At 48.7% G+C, this 20,000-nt stretch overlaps 1 protein-coding gene across 1 annotated transcript in view; it reads right to left on the reverse strand.

Annotated features, from left to right (window-relative positions):
• The window catches only part of cdh23 (cadherin-related 23), a gene marked incomplete at its 5' end in the record, with an annotated part of 162,057 nt that overhangs the window by 20,468 nt on the left and 121,589 nt on the right, over positions 1–20,000 (reverse strand). The window contains 9 exons of the mRNA XM_079729051.1: positions 5,682–5,733; positions 6,991–7,091; positions 12,676–12,903; positions 13,474–13,602; positions 14,374–14,502; positions 15,301–15,450; positions 16,092–16,193; positions 16,763–17,151; positions 19,235–19,370. Of these exons, the coding sequence (XP_079585177.1) occupies positions 5,682–5,733; positions 6,991–7,091; positions 12,676–12,903; positions 13,474–13,602; positions 14,374–14,502; positions 15,301–15,450; positions 16,092–16,193; positions 16,763–17,151; positions 19,235–19,370 (1,416 nt within the window). The remainder of the gene's footprint in view (positions 1–5,681; positions 5,734–6,990; positions 7,092–12,675; positions 12,904–13,473; positions 13,603–14,373; positions 14,503–15,300; positions 15,451–16,091; positions 16,194–16,762; positions 17,152–19,234; positions 19,371–20,000) is intronic.

Raw genomic sequence — 20,000 nt, forward strand, 5'->3', positions numbered from 1 at the left:
AGAGAGAGAGAGAAGAGAGAGAGAAGAGAGAGAGAGAGAGAGAGAGAGAGAGAGAGAGAGAGAGAGAGAGAGAGAGAGAGAGAGGCGCTCCGGGGGAGGAGCGTGTTTGTTGCGCTTCTCAAATTGCAATTTCATTTCGTCCGACTGAACTCGGATTGGTGGGTCTGGAAGAAGGAGTGACAATAACTGTCAGGCTGAGAGAGAAAAAAACCCGAATCAAGTTAGGACAGGAACCAGTCCTGCGTTAGGTCGAGGAGTTGTGAGCCCGTTTAGAGTAACGTAGCTATCCCTTTACTTCAGGATAACTTCATCGAGACGCTCTCTAAGATTGTTCTTTCAACACTTCGCAGACGCAACCATGTCCTCGGATTTACGCACACGGAACATTTTCTTTTTAAATGGGATATTTGTGTTCGTCTCTGTTTTTCTGTGCGTTGCTGAAGGTAAGCAAACTCAATTTTTCGGTCCGCTCCACAGCACTGTTGTTGGAGCTATTGTCCCCCCCGTGGGTGAACACACACATAGCACCTAGTCTGGTCGAACCCTGCTTCCTTACATTAGAGTTCGGTCCACACATGTTGCGGTGTGTGGTGGACGGTGATTCAAACTAAACGCAGTGACAGCCCGGGTCATGGTGCGTACTGAGGTCGGGTACCCGGGTAAGGCACTGGGTTAAAAATGATTTTAAGTTTAAAATGACAAAATAAATCCAGTTCCCATCACTTCATGTCTCACCGAGGTTCCTCTGGAGATGACCTTTGCGTTGAGACCACCAGTCCATCTTTACGCGTCTCCGTTCTCTACACACACACACACACACACACACACACACACACGCACACGCACACGCACACGCACACACATCTGGCCCCTAAATCCCCCAAACCCCACTGGCGGGCCAGGGATCAGCAGCTGTTGTGTTGGCATGCTGCTGTGTGCGTGCGTGTGTGTGTGGATTGGGGGGGACACACTTCAAACGACACTCAGGACCCCGTACACGTTATCAGCTTCCCTCTCTGTTGTTGGGTCTGGTTAGATGCGCTCAGGCAATAAAGCTCCGCCGTACAGCAGCGTGTCTTCAGGCCTAATCGTCCTGTTTCCCTCTTAAGGATTCTGTTATTCTGTTATCGTGCAGAGTGTATCGAGGCCTGTGTGTCTCTTGTTGATGTTGAGTTTTTTGCGCTGGAGGATTTACGCATGCATGATGAAGCGTCGGCGTCGGAGAGTAGAGATGGTTCGTATTACGCACGCCAGAGTCTCCGCCGCTGCTCTATTTACCAAGTTCACATCCTGCCAAAGTTTAAACAGTCGTTTGTGCCAATAAGCTCACCTCGCCTCCCTAATGACTTCAGATAAAGAATAATCAGAGCTGCGTTCCCTCTCACTTTGGATTAACTCCAAGGCTCTGTTCCAAGGACAATAGCAGCCGTAAGACAGTATATCATTAGCACACTAGAGGTGGGCTCTGCAGGGTCTGGCTACAATCGACTAATTGGACCGGGTCTTCCTGTTCATTGATCCCCGCAACGATTTTAGTTTCTTTCCTGGTTCGATTCTGCGTAATCGGGGGAGTTACGTAGTTGTGCACAATTTTGTTGGGGCGGTTTTTTGCAACATTTTTGAGAAAGCAGGAAGATAACGCAAGGGAGGGTAATCTGTTGAACTCTGTTGAGCTCCTTATGATTCTCGTACATCCATCATCGAGCTTTTGGTCCTCCTGTTTTCCAGCATTAGCCAATCATAAACACTGCTAGAGGACACAAAAATTGCGGGGCCTTTCCGAGCTTGGGGCTATGGCTTGTCAGTAGGCCCAAGGCCAAAGCGCCAACATGCCCGTGGCCTTAACGAGGGCCTACATCCGCGATTCTATCTGTATATTCTTAGTCATGGTAATAGTCTAATCTTTCACGCAACTAGCCATGTACTTGTTGCTGTCGCAGCCACCTTTCCAGTCTGGGATGATTGCATCTTATCTCATCCTCATCTTTAAAAGCTGGGGCGTTACAATGCTCGACGGATTCGGTTTCTGGTCGGATTTTTAAATAAAACCGGTTTGTGAAACCAACACAAACCAACAATAGGGAACCTTTTCAAACAGCAGGTCATAGATGGACATCTATGTGGTCCCTTGTTGTGAGAGTAAGGATGACTTTAGTTACTTTAAAACTTTAATTTCAGCGATTGCACAACTTCCTGAAGCAGAAGTTTGACCTTTTACTGTAGGACTGCTCTGTGTGTGTGTGTGTGTGTTAGTACTCTGTGTGTGTGTGTGTGTGTGTGTGTGTGTGTGTGTGTGTGTGTGTGTGTGTGGTGTTGACAAGAGGCTTATCAGGTGCCGCCCCAACTGGTTTCATTACCACGCTGTAACGGTTTCTACTCATCATTCCCATGGCGTGGCTAAGAAGATGGAGGTGATTGTGTAAACCATGGCCTCCACCACTGGGGCCCTCGCACGTGAACGGACACAGGGCGGACAGCTAGGTCACACTTTCACGTCTCCAGTACATGGCACTGGAACCAAGTTGCAATTCAGTTGCGGGGGTTCAGTTTTGTTGGGGGGGGGGGGGGGAGTCCGCACACGACAGACACAAAGTAACAACTCTCAACTGAATAAAGCCTTTACTCACCTCATAGAAGTTCTCAACAGCTGACTTTGTGTACAGTTGTATTTAGGTTCAAATTTAATTTTTTATCTCTACAAAAATGACGAGGTCCGGACCTCGGTGACCTCATAGCTGGCTACGGACATGGTTCCGATGTATTTAAACATATACCTGAGGTAGTGGTATCAGAAGAGGTAGGGGGCACGCTTTGGGACAGAGTAGCCGTGGAAGTAGAGGAAGTAGTAGTAGCGGTAGTGTGTGCGTGGATGCATGCAGCCGTAAGAGAAGTCGTGATTTTAATGGACTTGAACAATGGGCCCGAGCTAGTCTGTGCCTCGGAGGGCTGTCAGCGCTGACAGGGCTGCAACAGGTGGTGTTCTGGGGCCAACCACAAAAGAGGGCCTGTTGTCTGGGCCCCGAGGGAAGCCAGCAGAGTCCCGGGAGAGGCAGAGGGATCACAGTGGCAGGTTTAAGTAAAGAGACCCAATTGTTTACAGACCCAACTGGAAGTATCCTTTGACTTCCCTGGCATGGCGCCTCATTAGGCCATACCTGGCGGCCAAGTTTGAATGTTTTATCTTTATTTTTTTTAACTTGAACTATGTTCAGGCGCCTTGTCTTAAGTATGACACATTGCTTCACTCTGTTAATATCAGATAGAGTTACCCCCCCCGAAAAATCCCCTAAAAATGAAAGCACAGGAAAAGGTTTCCAAGTGGGGGTGAGCAGAGAGAGTGCAGCAGGATGGTGGGTGAGGATGGGTGGTGGTTTGGGAGGTGGTGGTTAGGGTGAGATCGGATAGGGTGGGTGTGTGTGAAGCCGGAGATGAGAAGGGCTCTCCCTCCATTGTGCCTGAACACAGGCAGGAATAGCTATAGTTTCACTTTAATCACACCCCCTGGCTTTCCTATTGCTCTACCTTTGACACATGACACGCACACGCGCACGCACGCACACACACACACACACACACACACACACACACACACACACACACACACACACACACACACACACACACACACACACACACACACACACACACACTCATTGTGCTGCGATTAAATATCGGCTATAAAAAGCAGAAGAAGCACAGAAGAAGCAGTCTGACCAATAGCCTGCCGTTTCCTCCACACACTACCATAAGTCCGGCCGTTCCTCTCTCCTCGTAACACCAAAACTCCCCCTGCCCACACAGGAACTGCAGTGACCCTGGCCAGGCAGGAGAGGCCTGGCCTCCACGCGACGCAGAGTCCGTTTAGGAAGGAAGTCCCTTCCTCACGTCCCTAGGCTCGGCCAATAAGCCCTTTGAACACTTCCCTCCACTCCCGTGCATACACACGCTGGCGTGGGTGCTTAGCGGCTGCACATGTAAGGGCCGGGCTAGGCGGTGATAGGATTGACTCAAAGGAACTTGTTATCATGCAAATGTGATGTTACTTAGACCATGAGACTTCATCAAGCGAGTCGATCAAGGTGAACATGTGTCCCTCCCGCTTTCCTGCACATGGCACACAGTAGCGCGCCACCTCAATGTAATTAGTTATTAAAGCACAGCACACAATCTCAATGCAATTAGTTATAATGGTATTATGAAATGTTCATAATTCAATTCATACTATACGATTGTCTTACCGTCCCTACTGAGTTTACTTCAAAAAAGAGATGGATTGGAAACCCTTTTTTTATTAAGTTTAGCTACAACGTTTTTTTCTGAAGAAAAAAATACTTAAAACACACACACTCACTCACTCTCAGACACACAGACACACAAACACACACACAGAAACAAACCAACACACAAGTTAAAGGAACATTTTTCCAGAGCGCTAGAGTAATGGCTTCATTATGTCTGTACGCATTGATGCAGAAGAGATTGCCTGTTGTGTGGAGAGGTGGTGTCTTTTCTCACCACTGTCACACGTTCCCCGTGTGTAACATGCGTGGTTTGTTTTACGTTCCCCCCTCCACCGCCAAACCTACGCGCCCTACACCGGCCCCAAAGGTTGACTATGTGTGTCTGTCTAGTCCTTGTGGCCTGCTTCTCTATCAGCCCTTCCTGGATACAAAGAAACTTGAATTAAATGTCAGCTCTGAAAAGTCAATAGCATTTGTTTAATTTCAATGCATGAATTTGAACAATACATAAATATGCGTGTGTGTGTGTGTGTTCTGCTTGTTTTTGTTGATGCCTTCCTCTGCTGCACTGTTGCGTGACTGAGTGTTGCATTAAAGGAAGTAGCTGAGTGGTAAAAAAAATTGCGAAAATATCCCCCCCGCAAGACAGCGTGTATAGAGCTGGAAGTACAGAAAAGGAAGCAAGATGAAAACAAATGAATACTGCGATCCTTCTACAAACGACTGTAGGCTTTGCAGATTCCTCCTCAGCCCCACACCTGAATTAAATATATGAGTGGCAGTGAGCAAAGCCAAAGAAATACAAAAAACAGTGTGTGTGCCAGCCAAGCAGTTTGCTGGTGCCTACATGATCACTGTAGGATTCCACTGCAGGAAGGTGCAGCCTGCCACCCCCTAGTGAGGTGCTTACTCCCACCACTGCTCTTTCCCTCAAACGAGAACGACAATGAACGAGAACGACAATTTCCCTGAACGACAATATGATCTCAAAGCAGCCATGTTGAGTCACCCATATGTTACTTCACTTCATTAACTTGTTCTGCGTCGAACAGTGCTGCAGACTGAGTTAATCACAGTGTAACGTTACTGTAACCACAGCATGAAGAACAGGAAACCAACCAAGGTTTTCCAAGAATGAAAACAATACACCGTTAGTTTTGTAGAAGCTTTCTGTCACTTCAATGTTTAAATCAGTGTGAATCTGTTCTATACCTCTAATTAATCATTAATCAACATAAAACTATCGAAACGCTCACTCATAATGCAGTGTCTTTTTAGATTGTTTACATCGAGTACAAGGGAATCAGTTGTTTCGCTATAGTTTGTCAGATCCACATCTGCCATCTAACCGCGTTGTTCCCCCCTCCCACCGACAGCCAAGGAGCCCATACCCTACGTTCCGCAAACGCTGGCCGTGTCCGTCCCACACCTCTACTACACCTGCCCCGAGGGCGCCACCGCCAAGCTGATGTGTTCCCAGCGGGGGTCCAATCTGCACCCGGAGGACCAGCTCAGCCACCACTGGCTGTACACGCCGCACGCCCAGCAGCACTGCCACGACATCGTGGGCCCGCGCCACACACACCCGGGCCACCACTCAGACCAAGCCGGGGTCTCCTTCGGCTACTGGAAGCAGAACTTCTGGGTGACCATGGAGAACGTCACTCTCAAGGACCAGGGCCGCTACTGCTGCGTGGCGCTGGAGCACACGCACACCAAGATTGTGCAGAGGCAGCACGGACACATCGTGATGCTCGTCACGCCAAGTAAGGCCGCACACCTCCCCAAGACGGGCTCTCTTAGGATGTTAGAGCAGGAGTTCAAAGTTCAAATGGGATCCGTGACATGCAAGGTTCCCTGCTTTGCAATAGTTATTAGTGGAGATGTTCCGATACCTTTTTTTTTTTTCCCCATTCCGATTCCTGGACTTGAGAATCGGCCGATACTGAGTATATACCGATACAGCTTCTAGCATTGTAACTACTGAAAGCACTTGTTCTTATTGAAGGGTTCTCTTATAATGACAGCAATTAATAGTCGGCCTACCAATTTTCAGAACTTAAATTGTATTTTAGGCAGGAATTTCCGAAAACTGTTATCGGTATCGGAACAAATCAACCCAAGACTGGCTCTTAGGATGTTAGAGCATAAATTCAAAGTTCAAAGGGGGGCCGTGACATGCAAGGTTTCCTGTCTTTGCAACAGTTATCAGTGCGGTGTAAATCCCATACAACTCAGGAAAGTGTGATTCCTGCATTGTTCAACGTGCCAATTTAGAACTGTACTTCTCTCCTCTTCTCCTTCCAGGGACAAACGTCAACAGATCTCAGGAATGCACCATGTGGGATCCGCAGCCGACTGAAAGTATGTTCCGTGTTCCGATCCACAGCCTTTTGTGGCAGCCAATCCATGCTGGCGGGACAGGCTGTTCCTAACGTGCGGGGTGTCTCTTGCGTCTACAGGCTCCGTGGCTGCCGCTCTGGCCACCACTGCCTGCATTGTGGCACTCCTTTCTCTGCCGCTCATCATGCTTCTGGTCTACAAACAGAGGCAGCATCACAGGTCCAGCAGACGTAAGCGTTGGAGGCACACAAACATAAACACACACCAATTGTGCGTCCACATGTCCACATGCGGTATCGACAACAAAGCTTGTGCATTGCGCACGCACACTTCCTGTGACATTGGTGGTTTTGGAGGAAAACCCGTTCACACGGTATATGTCCTGTTCCTTTGTGATCCAGTTCACTCACAATGGACCATTTCCTCTTTCCTCTCTCCTTCCCAGGTGCACACGAGCTGGTCCGAATGGACAGGTGAGCCTCCCCATAGTCCTACAGCCAGCTGGGCCTTCTCTCACACACACACACCCACACACACACACACACACACACACACACACACACACACACACACACACACACACATTGCAGAGGAGGATGCAGGATGTTTGAGCCATAATTAAACATTTATGTTTGACTCAAATGCAGATGAATTTGATAAATTCTGATGAAATGTTATGGAAGGCTGCCAAATGCGACGCAAAATTCATATGGGAAACATGTCAATTTTAGGGTTAAAACATGTCAAATTGTCAATTTTATAGTATAGCCCTTAATCACCATCATCATTGTAAAAGGGTATATATTTATGATCCCCCAAATCGAACCCCTGTGTGTGTGTGTGTGTGTGTGTGTGTGTGTGTGTGTGTGTGTGTGTGTGTGTGCGCGCGCAGTGAGGCCCAGGGCCATGAGAACCCCGTGTTCTTGGGGGGGTCCCCTCAGCCCAAGACCCGGACCGTTTCTCAGATCATGACCCGGCAGTCATCTGAGACGGGGCGCCACCTGCTGTCCGAGCCGGGAACCCCCTTATCCCCCACTGTGCACGGAGACGTCTTCTTCCCATTACACGGTGAGAGAGAGACACACACACACACACACACACGTACACACACAGACACTCCAAACCAACAAACACACACACACTCTCCAAACCAACACACACACATACGCTCCAAACCAACACACACAAACACGCTCCAAACCAGCACAGTCACACACACACACACACGCACACGCACACACGCACACACGCACACACACAGTTCTTCTATCGGAGTACAGTGAAAGACTTCATTCTTACAAAAGATGTAACATTGCACCATGGCCATATCAGTAAATAGTGATTTCCAAATGTAATATTCAGCTGAGTCAAGTCCTACATTTGTCACGCATCAACACTCCCGCTGAGCCGTTATGGCCGCCATAAGCTGGTCCCACCGTCTTGGGGGGGGGGGGGGGGGGGGGGGGGAGAGAGAGACGATAGCTATGGTGGTGGTGGTGAGGGAGGTGGAGGGAGGCACCTGAATGCTTCTCTACTGTGTCCTGGGGCACATTGGCTGACATTCCAGTCATCCTCAGGTGGATTGTCCCATTTCCTGGTTACTAGAATGTTCTGAGGTGAGGGGGGGGGGGGGGGGGAGGGCGGGCTGTTGGGGTGGGGTCGGGCTGGTGGGCTCGCAGGGGAGGAGGGGGGCGTACATGGCGGTGTGCACAACACATGACAGGGGAAGGCAGCCGTAGTTGCAGTGGGACAGAGTGGACACCTTTCTTCAAGGTCATTGAAGGGAAACTACTGGAACGCACACGGCCCTCGGGCAAGTGTCCAATCTCAAGAAGGCTCGCTTCATCTTTTTCCTCCTTACTAGCGGCCGAGTGGAATTTAACAAGCACCAGTTCCTCTTTTAAAAATATATGTGTCCATTTTGGACCAAGACACTTCTTCTGCTTAATGAGGGCTCTTTTCTTTCCTGTGAGCCGCACAACCTCTTCCAGGAAACTGACCTGATTTCAGCGTTGGCTACGCAGCTCAAGGCGACCACAATGAGGGAAAAGGCGGCCACTGCTTTAAATAGTGTGAGCTTGAAGTTGATGGGACGATGACACCGTTTCCACAATCGCCGTAGTAGCGCTATAGATCTATGGTAGGGGTATAGATCTGTAGTAGCGATATAGAGCTGTAGTAGGGGTATAGATCTGTAGTAGCCATATAGATCTGTGGTAGGGACATAGATCTGTAGTAGGGGTATAGATCTGTAGTAGGGGTATAGATCTGTGGTAGGGGCATAGATCTGTAGTAGGGGTATAGATCTGTAATAGGGGTATAGATCTGTAGTAGGGGTATAGATCTGTAGTAGGGGTATAGATCTGTGGTAGTGGCATAGATCTGTAGTAGGGGTATAGATCTGTGGTAGGGGCATAGATCTGTAGTAGGGGTATAGATCTGTAGTAGGGGTATAGATCTGTGGTAGGGGCATAGATCTGTAGTAGGGGTATAGATCTGTGGTAGGGGCATAGATCTGTAGTAGGGGTATAGATCTGTAATAGGGGTATAGATCTGTAGTAGGGGTATAGATCTGTAGTAGGGGTATAGATCTGTGGTAGGGGCATAGATCTGTAGTAGGGGTATAGATCTGTGGTAGGGGCATAGATCTGTAGTAGGGGTATAGATCTGTGGTAGGGGCATAGATCTGTAGTAGGGGTATAGATCTGTGGTAGGGGTATACATCTGTAGTAGCGATGTAGAGCTGTAGTAGCGATATAGATCTGCTCCTCTAACACGGTCATTCTTCTTCCCTTTAGATGCCATTCTGGAATCTCCAGAATTCTCCGGGCCCCCGGACCCCTGGACGCCATGAGGCCCCGTCGAGCCCCTCCTCTTCCGCTCTCGTCTGTTACCGGGGGCAATGGTCGTCCTCTTCGTCACGTCTTCCATTCCATTCCATTCCATTCCATTTCATTCCATCCCGCCCATTGAGGGGTGTCTGTGTGTCTGTGTGTGTGTGTGTGTGTGTGTGTGTGTGTGTGTGTGTGTGTGTGTGTGTGTTTGTGTGTGTGGCACTGTGTGTGGGTTTGGAGCGTGTGTGTGTTTGTGTGTGTGGCACTGTGTGCGGGTTTGGAGCGTGTGTGTGTGTATGTGTGGCACTGTATTGGTTTTGAGCGTGTGTGTGTGTGTGTGTGTGTGTGTGTGATAACAGCTCAAGGAACAACAGGTGACCTGCTCTCTGCGGTCTGGCCCTGGCGGTCTGTCCGTGTGTCTCAGTGTGGGACAGAATAAGGGAAATAAGCAGAGAAGGGGCGGGGGGTTTCCACTGGTGGAATTATTGTGTAGAAGTTTCTTGTACACGCATCATTCAATTCTTCTTGTTTCATGTGACTCAGGAGTCTACCCTCCCCCGCTCATCCTCATCCTCTCCATATGGCTTCAGGCTGTTTTTATTATTGTTTTGCCTTTGCTACCTCAGTTTCTGACACCTGTTGTGAACAAACACATCAGCGCTGTCTTTCTCAGGACTTCCACTCCTGAGTCCAGCACTTAACAGCGGTTGTAGGAACCTCTCTGAGCAGTGCCTAATATTTACAGTATGTTACAGTATGGATATCTTGGATAGGTCTTTTGCAGCAGGAAAGTCTGATGCCATCAAATATGTATGCCACATTTCAATTTTCCACAATATACTTTTCGTCAAATTCGACGACGAATTGAACAGGTATTAAATATATATATTACTTTACTTTTTCATTTTCTTTATGAAAGAGATTTTATTGTACAAGAGGCTTCCCCCTCCTTTATAGAAAAATTATTTGGTTAATGGCTTTAAACTTTAAAATGTTTTTAAACGTTATTTCATGTGTGCTGTGAAGCTGATGGGCTTCCCGGTTTCAGCAGCGCTGTATTCCATGGCACAGGGCTGCATTTTACAGGGTATTGTAGATGTTTAGTATGGCTTTTTAGCTCTGTGTGTGCGTGCGTATGTGTGTGTATACATGTGTGTGTGTGTGTGTGTGTAGACGTGTGTATACATGTGTGTGTACGTGTGTGTGTGTACGTGTGTGTGTGTGCGCGTGTCTGTATGCGCGCGTGAGTGCACCTTATAATGTCTCCTGCTGTACAAAGCTTGTTGAATGCTGCTGCTATACGTTCATGTTCTGTGGCTCTGCCACCCAAACGCCCGCAAAAAACAACAACATTGTCTATCCCTGTACTTCTCTGATAATAAAAAAGGAGTTCTTGTCCCTCAGCGGTCTGTGTCTGCTCATAAATGCCACTTCACTTCTCCCCTGGCTGGTCTCCAAAGCCATCACTACACAAGGCCGGGCAGCTGGGGTCAGCCTGGGAGCCATTAGCTCTGTAACAAGGTTGTTCCGGTCCTGTGCCCTTAGATGGGCCGCGCCAGGGGGACGTTGGCATTGAGGGGAAGGAAAATGTTGAAACAATTTTCTGCCTCTTGTTTTTTATGTACGATAGGGAAGATAAATCGCGGGGAGAAGAGGGGAGTCGGGGGCACGGCCGACCGGTGGCTGTCCCTCCTCCCTCTAAACGACCGCCATCGTTCAGCTCTCTCATGCGCAGATCCTGCTCTGAGTCTCCTGTGGAGTCTGCACCAACACAAACCCCCCAACCCCCCTCATGGCCCTCTCTCTCTCTCCCTCTGTCTGTCTCTCTGTCTCTCTCCCCTGACTCTCTCTCTCCCGTCTCTCTCTCTCTCTCTCGCTCTCTCTCTCTCTCGTTCCTCTCCCCCCTCTCTCTCTTTCTCCCCCTGTCTCTCACTCATTTCTCTCCCCCGTCTCTCTCTCTTTCTCTCCCCCCCTCTCTCTCTCCCCACCACTCCTCCGTCGGCTGTAGAGTCTGTCTAGTGAACTCTGCTGCCATGTCTTTGCAGGAAGTTGCTGCATTCTTCCCTTTTCTTGCACATTTAGCTCTGGTGTGGTTTTCCTGTTGACACAGCAGGGCATCCTGTCGTTGCGGGCTGAGGAGCAACAGAATGAGTCTCAAACTGACACCGCACAGGTGTTGATCATAAGAGGTGGATGATACAAGGGCAGCTTAAGGTCAAAACGTTTGCCACATGTCTCTGGTTTTCGGAGGGGGCTGAGAAATAAGCCGCTGTGATTATGTAATTATGTTATATGTTAATTCAGAGAGAATCCACCTAATGAAGCAGCTGGTTGTTGACAGAAGTACCTGCAGTACTCCTTGTGGCCAGCAGATGACTCTAGTCGTGGTGGGGGCAATCACAACACAGTACACCCCATTTCATAACGTGTCTATGTTATACATTTATATAGATAATGAAGTGTATAACATGGAAACTGATTGCAGTCATGGATTAACTGTTTATAATTGTTGGAACTGTGAGGAATGCACATTTTAAAGCAATTACTCTCTTAAGAAAACGTAAAAAAGATACACACACACACACACACGCACGCACACACACACACACGCACGCACGCACGCACGCACGCACACACACACACACACACACACACACACACACACACACACACACACACACACACACACACACACACACAAACCTCTTCTAAGTTCCCTCTTCTCCAGGGGAGCAAACAGGGGTCAAGGGTCAAACCATGTATTATTGCAGCTTCTCTACCTATTGGTCCTCTCCCAATCGCATCTTTCAACAGAAATACAATCCATCATCCCAGACAGTCTGGGTCTGCCAGCCTCCACAGCCTATATAATGAGGCATACACACTCTGTTAACACTGTAATGCAGGCCATTTACATTAACAGTTAGGGCAATTAGCAGACGCTTTTATCCAAGGCGACTTACAATAAGTTCATTCGTCGGAAGGAAAAGAAACAACAATATCTGTCCGAACAGTAAGGAGGTTCATAGAACCGAGTGCCAAGCCTTTACCTTCACTAGGTCAACCCATTCCCTTCAACAAAGATAGCTAGGATAAGATGCTATACAATGCTAAGTACTATTTGTTAGTGCAAGGACATATAACATACAATAAGAGCGTACATTAAGTGCCGGGACCTACAAACATACAATAAGAGCGTAAGAAGGGGTGTGGGGGTGTGGGGGTGTGGTCTGTAAGGGGGAGGCGGGCCCTCTCACCGACAGCGGGGGCTCCCCGTCGTCCTCCACGGTGACGACCAGCCGGTACTCCTGCTGGTGCTCGCGGTCGGGCGGGGCCGGGCGCGTCACCATCTCGCCCGTCATGCGGTCCATGCGGAAGGTGAGGTCCTGGTTGCCGGCGGTGATGTAGTAGAACAGCATGGCGTTGGGGCCGATGTCGCGGTCCGTGGCGACCACGCGCAGGACAGAGGTGCCCCCACCCACGTTCTATGAGGTGCACACGCGCACACGCACGCACGCACGCACGCACGCACGCACGCACGCACGCACGCACGCACGCACGCACGCACGCACGCACGCACGCACACACACACACACACACACACACACACACACACACACACACACACACATTTACATTGACAATCAGGGCATTAGGCAGACGCTTTTATCCAAAGCGACTTACAATAAGTACATTTGTCAGAAGAGAAACAATATATCACTGTCGGTGCAGTAAGGATGTTCATAGAGCCAAGTGCCAAGCACCAAAAAGCGCTAGGTTAACCCATTCCCTGTTTACAACAGAGATAAATAGGATAAGAAACTACACAACTAAGTACTAACTTTAAGTGCCAGGCTGTTCAACATACAATAAGTGCGTAAGAGGTTTTTTTTATGCGAGTAAGGGAGAGTCGCACACAGACACACACACACAAACACACACACGCACACACACACACAGACATAAACACACACAAAATGGAGGCGAAGCACAGTTGAAAGTCCAGTTGACTCCAGTACAGCCTAAACCATATGTCCGAGGTGGGGGGCCCCCACCTCGCTGACGCTGACGTTGTAGCCCCGCCGGCTCTCCACCACGGGCGCGTTGTCGTTGACGTCCAGGATGTTGACGGTGAGGGAGTGGTCCGTGAACCTGGGGGGGGCGCCGTTGTCCATGGCCCGCACCTGTCACAACAACACGGGTCAGGGTCCCTGGACGGCCCTGGACGGCTCTGTCACTTCTCCCCGTCTGGCCGACCGGCTTACTGTTCAGACTGGCTGCCTGTTTGTCTGTCTTGTAATCTGCCTGACTGCATGCCTATCTTTTGTGTCATTCTGTCTGTCTTTCTGATTGCCTGTCTGTATGGATACCTGTCTGGCTGGTCACCTGTCTGTCTGATTGTCTGGACACCTGTCTGTCTTATTGTCTGACTGTCTGATCACCTATCCAGTGTTTTTGTCGGTCTGGCTGGTTCCCTGTCTTTCCGATGTCTGTCTGGTTACCTGTCTTTCTGACATACTGACTGACTGTCTGTCAGTATGGTTGGACGCAGACAAGTTCAGGTTTGGTGGATCATTTCCCATTCCTTGGCTTCATGTTTGTTTTGACCAATCATGTTGCTAGAGGCAGGGATTTTGAGAGTATAATTGGCGAACACAAACTCAGCCAGCAGAAGACAATTTAAAAAAAGTGTCTGTAAAGGTTACCTTGTACAAATACTCTTATTGAAAAGTTTCGAAAGCCTTGTCCAGTCTGTCTGTCTGCCTATCTGTCTGCCTCTCTGATTATCAGTTTGTCTGGGTATCTGTCTGTCTGTGTGGTTATTTTTCTGTCTGTCTTTATGTGTGGTTATCTATCTCTCTGGTTATCTTGTATCTATTTGTCTGTCTGTCTCTTTCTCTGTCTGCCTGTCTGTCTTTCTGTCTGGCTGTTGGTCTGTCTGTCTGTGTGCTGACCTTGAGCAGGTAGCGGTCCACAGACTCGCGATCCAGCGGGGAGTTGACGTAGACCTCCCCGTAGGTGTGGTTCACCGTCCGGATCTCAAACACGTCCTGCATGTTCCCCGCCACCAGGGTGAAGTTCACCTGGCCGGGGGAGAGAGAGGTCCAGACAGAGAGGGATGGAGAGAGAGAGAGAAGGAGATAGAGAGGACAAAATAATAGAGATTCATTGGCAGAGGTAGAGGGATAGAAAGGCCAAAGACGAGTGAGACAAAGGGCAGAGATAGCCAGGAGGCAGAGAGAGGAAACAATGGCCACAAGGAAATAAATAAGAGGAGAAAAAACTGTGTTGACTACCTGCCTAGTACACCTTAACATTACTGATTTATATGTTTCATGGTCAGTTGGTAAATATGGGTCGTAAAAAATAATGCACGTTTAAAGGAAATGTATGTGTTGAATTGGAATATAGTCATGTGGCAGACATCTTCAATGGAGCAGATAGGGACTACAATGGTGCACCCCTGGTGGGATACTTATAAATACATTATTATCTATATAATATATAATACATAATAATATAATACTGCCGAAAGAGAAACACATTGTTGCTCTGAGGGTAATGAAACTACGGCGTCAACAATGAGGGGAACACAATTACACCGTCTCCTTTTAGCACAGTGTGTAAGAATTAACAACCAGGATAATAAACGTCTGCATGTCGAGCATAAACTTTGAGCGTAATGTTTTTGCATAGTCTCAGCGGCCGTTTTATTGGAAAACTGTTGGTCATGTTAAATTTTAGCGCCTTGAATCGAAAACGGTTTATAAGGCAGAGGTGTCCTGTTATGAAAAAATAATCCCTTGGAATGTTAACGACCAATCAGAATCCAGTATTTAACACTGTTATACATGTTAGTGTTCACATGTCCTGTCTCTCACCATCCCGTTGGCCGCAGCGTCCTTGTCCCTCCCCAGGACCGTGGCCACCTTGACTCCGATGGGGGTGTTCTCCAGGATACTCACCGACGTGTCCGACGTGATGTCAAACACTGGCCTGTTGTCGTTCTCATCCAGGATGGTGATGGACACCTGGTTGGAACAGGGCCGTAGCCGGGGAGTGAAAATGGGGGGCGGGGTTTGCGGCTTCAGTTGTGGGAGTTCAGTTATGTTCGGGGGAGGTGTGTGTGTGTGTGTGGGGGGGGGGGGGTTGTGCTAAACTGCCCTACACACCAACAGATGTCACACACGGTGGACACAAAGTTACAAGACTCACCTGAATTAAGCAATCACTCATCTCGAGAAGTTCTCAACCAGCTGATTTTGTATACAGTTGTATTTAGTTTCAAATTTTCCTTTTATCTCTAGAAAAATGTAGGTTATTAATAATGGCCTCATAGCTGGCTGCGGGCATGGATAGGAACCGTTGGGAACGATGAAATATGTAAGGGCTCGGTCAATAACACTCACCACTGATTCTAGTTCTAAGTGGGATTACAAACTGGAGCATGGGTTCATGATGTTCTCTGTCTTTTGTCACAACGGATACATCAAGCAAACCTTACCTTCTGCAGTTCCCGAGGAAAGGGTAGCAATGGAGAAAGAAAGGAAGGCCATTAGCTCCTCTACAACAGAATAGGACAACACAGACAATGTTTAGGTGGTCTGTGGGGACGTGGGGAGGGAATGAAATAAATGAGACAGAAAAAAAAAATCAAGACAAAATGGCGTACCACGGTGGAGTCCTCTCTGGGTCCTCCATTGTCCGCCACCACAGTCAGGGTGTAGAGGTCACCCATCTCTCTGTCCAGCAACCCCATGACTGTGATACGACCCTGAACACACACACACATACGACAATATATACTAAACCCATCCAGGAAGCACCTTGACTTGTCTTGCTCAGATTCATCATGTTATTCTTTCTACGTTATTCTACGTGAGCCTCAATTGTGTGTGTATGTGTGTGTGTGTGTGTGTGTGTGTGTGTGTGTGTGTGTCTGTGTGTGTGTGTGTGTGTGTGTGTGTGTCTGTGTGCGTGCGTGCGTATATGTGTGTGTGTTGCTGGTATGGACTGGTGTCTAGCGGTCTCAGCTGGTGTAGGCTCCAATCCCGGGACCCTGACCAGGGTTCAGTAAAGATGACAGATGATAGACCAGACAGGGCTTACATCACCTTTATATGACTTCTGCATCAATTCATACATCGCTTCTTTTAATTGGATCAAGTGATTCAAAGTCATATTTGAGTATAAATTCCCCTCATCACATAAAACCGAAAAGAAGCACATCCTAAAATGCGTCTAAGGTCCCACGGGACCGGAGTTCACAATCACACACACACGCACACACACACACACACATGCAGACACATACACACGCACGCACGGGCGCGTGCACCTCACCGTGACGCCGTCGATCCTGAAGAGGGCGAGCGCGGCCGGCGAGGTGTCCGGGTCGAAGCGGTAGGTGAGCTGGTTCAGGTTGTCAGCCGACTGTGCCCGCACCTGCACCACCTCTGTTCCCGTGGCGATGTTCTCGACCAGCGCCGCCTCGTAGCCGGCGGAGAAGAAGGCCACGGCCTCGTCCAGCTCGTTGAGCAGTGTGATGTACACGCTGCAGAAGCCCAGGTGGAAGGGCGGGGCCTGGTCGGTGGCCGACACGTTCATCAGGTACGACGTCTTGGTCTCGTAGTCCAGGTGGTCCACCGTGGTCACCAGCCCCGTGCTCACGTCCACCTCAAACTTGCGGTCCGAGCCCGAGACGATGGCGTAGGCCACGGAGCCGCCGTCACCTGTATGGGGGGGGGGGGGTGAGACACGAAGAACAGGGGTGAGACAGGTTTCGGCCTCTCGCTGATAGACTAGACACACAGGGAGAAACCACATTAGTATGTAGTGACAAAAAATACAATATTCTATTATATGTTCATGATCACTCATCAGTGTGTTTCCATGGGTGGCCAGTACGTAATAACATGTAATAGATGCTTGTTATATGTATTTTACATGTTATTACACACTGACCACTCTGGGTGTGTTTCAGTGAGTGTCCAGTACATAATAACATGTAACAGATGTTGTTACATGTTATATCATACTGACATACTGACTTATTACATACATGTTATGTACTGCCAGTACATAACATGGTACAAGACTGAAGAGCAGCGTTAGAACATGGACCAGATGTCTGCATTAGTTGTGTAGAACAGTTGAACAAACTGGCGAATGTCAGCCCATTGACGAACGATGACGTCAATGTGTTTACAAAAATAACACGCTGTAGAGTGACGATCTAGTGACGTCTGCGGTGACTCATCCCCAAGCCAGTCCCACTCTGACCAGGAGCTCTGCTGTGAAACAGGGAAGTCCAGGCCTTTAAAGAAGCACAGCCGTGTGGCCACACATCTGTTGACGCAACAGATCTCATTAAGGGGAAGTGAATAAAAGAAGTGGTGAAGCAGAAGTTAGGGTTATTTAACACCGCTCACATATTCTGTTCTTTTTCCCTGCCCCACGAAACGAGAGGCTGCGTAAAGCAGCTGTGTTTCAGAAAAACAACCTTTGGAGGATCAGGAACTGATCTGAGTGCAGCTGAAAGGGGCGTGGGCCACGGTGAGGCCAGAGCTCTGGAGCTGGTCTGAGGCCAGACATGAACCCAACAGTGTCATCTGTATGCTGCAGACTCACTGGACGGCTCCTGACTCGTCATCACAACAGTTTAGTCCCGTTCCCTTTGACCCCAATAACTGTCAATCACAATTCATATTTCATTTATTCAGAGAATTTGTTGTCCCTATTCATTTTTCTATTTGTATGTAAAAAATAAGAATGTCACTTTTAAATGTGTCAGTTTAATGCGTTATTAACGGCATTAACGCAAACCAATTTTAACGGCGTTAATTTTTTTATCGCGCGATTAACGCTCTTTTGGCTTGGCAAACGTTGTAATTTTTTCACCTGGTGTCTAGCAACAACTAGTCACATTAGAAATACTACAACACCATACCGGATCTAGCTACACCGGAAACAAAACAACAAGCACGCCGCAAATGTTATAGTATTTGCCATCTTTGCTGAGCAAGAGTTTTGTTCGAAAGTTCAAGGGATATTTAGAATAGAAAAAAATGTGCGATTAATCGCTAGTTAACTATGACATTAATGCGATTAATCGCGATTAAATATTTTAATTGCTTGACAGCACTAGTATTTTTGTATAAATTGAGTGAATGGATGATCATAGGCATTAATCCTTGCAGTGGATCAAAGGGCCACAACTTCTATATTGTACATGTCGTTTGATGGACACCTGTATCCGACCTCTCTTGCAATAGTGTTTAATACATTTCTTGTAGTGGTGGTTGTGTGTGAATGCCATGCTCTACTCCAGGGTTTTCAACCTGCGGTACGTACAACTACCACTGGTGGCCTGTGAGGGTAGTGCAGGTGGCACAGGGGATGACATCCCCTGTGACAATAATACAACTAGTACAATAATACAACTAATTCAACAGTTTATTAAAAATAAATATATTATAAATATTGTTTGTTGTTCAGCCCTTAGTTTTATTAGGGTTGTATGCTTGTTATTATTTAAAAAATCCTGTCGCTTTGTGCGTTCCATCATATGAATTGATTTTGATGTTTTGTATTCATTTGTGGAGCACAAGCAGCGTTGCTGAGTTCATCTTTCCACTGCTTCCCACTGGCCATAGCCTCATGAAGTTATAATTCAGTACAAAGGGGGCATAATGTCACTCTTTGCTTGGCCACTGCCTGTGTATTCCTACATTTTTGACAGTTTTAACATGAGATGGACCCCCTAAAGTCAAGGGTCGGGACCCCCGCTTGACTCGAGTTAACCGCACCACCCACCAGTGTCGGGGTCGGTGGCACGCACCACGATGACAGAGGTGCCGATGCCGGCCGTCTCCCTCAGGCCCAGCCGGTTGTACTGCTGCTGGGTGAAGACGGGCGCCTCGTCGTTGGCGTCCTCCACGTAGACGATAACCTGCAGGGGTGGGACACAGGTGAGCACCGGGGGAGAGACGCAGTGAGCCCCCCCCGGGGAGAGACGCAGCGAGCCCCTAGGAGAGATGCAGTGTGGCCCCTGGGAGAGATTTAGTGAGCACACTAGGAGAGATGAAGTGAGCCCCTAGCAGACATGCAGTGAGCCCCATAGGAGAGGTGCAGTGAGCCCCGTAGGAGAGGTGCAGTGAGCCCCATAGGAGAGGTGCAGTGAGCCCCATAGGAGAGGTGCAGTGTGGCCCCTAGCAGACATGCAGTGAGCTCCATAGGAGAGGTGCAGTGAGCCCCATAGGAGAGGTGCAGTGAGCCCCATAGGAGAGGTGCAGAGTGAGCCCCATAGGAGAGGTGCAGTGTGGCCCCTAGGAGAGGTGCAGTGAGCCCCATAGGAGAGGTGCAGTGTGGCCCCTAGCAGACATGCAGTGAGCCCCATAGGAGAGGTGCAGTGAGCCCCATAGGAGAGGTGCAGTGTGGCCCCTAGGAGAGGTGCAGTGAGCCCCATAGGAGAGATGCAGTGTGGCCCCTAGCAGACATGTAGTGAGCCCCATAGGAGAGGTGCAGTGTGGCCCCATAGGAGAGGTGCAGTGTGGCCCCTAGCAGACATGCAGTGAGCTCC

Source organism: Pollachius pollachius, assembly GCF_949987615.1.
Source record: "Pollachius pollachius genome assembly, chromosome: 2".
Taxonomy (NCBI): Eukaryota; Metazoa; Chordata; class Actinopteri; order Gadiformes; family Gadidae; genus Pollachius; species Pollachius pollachius.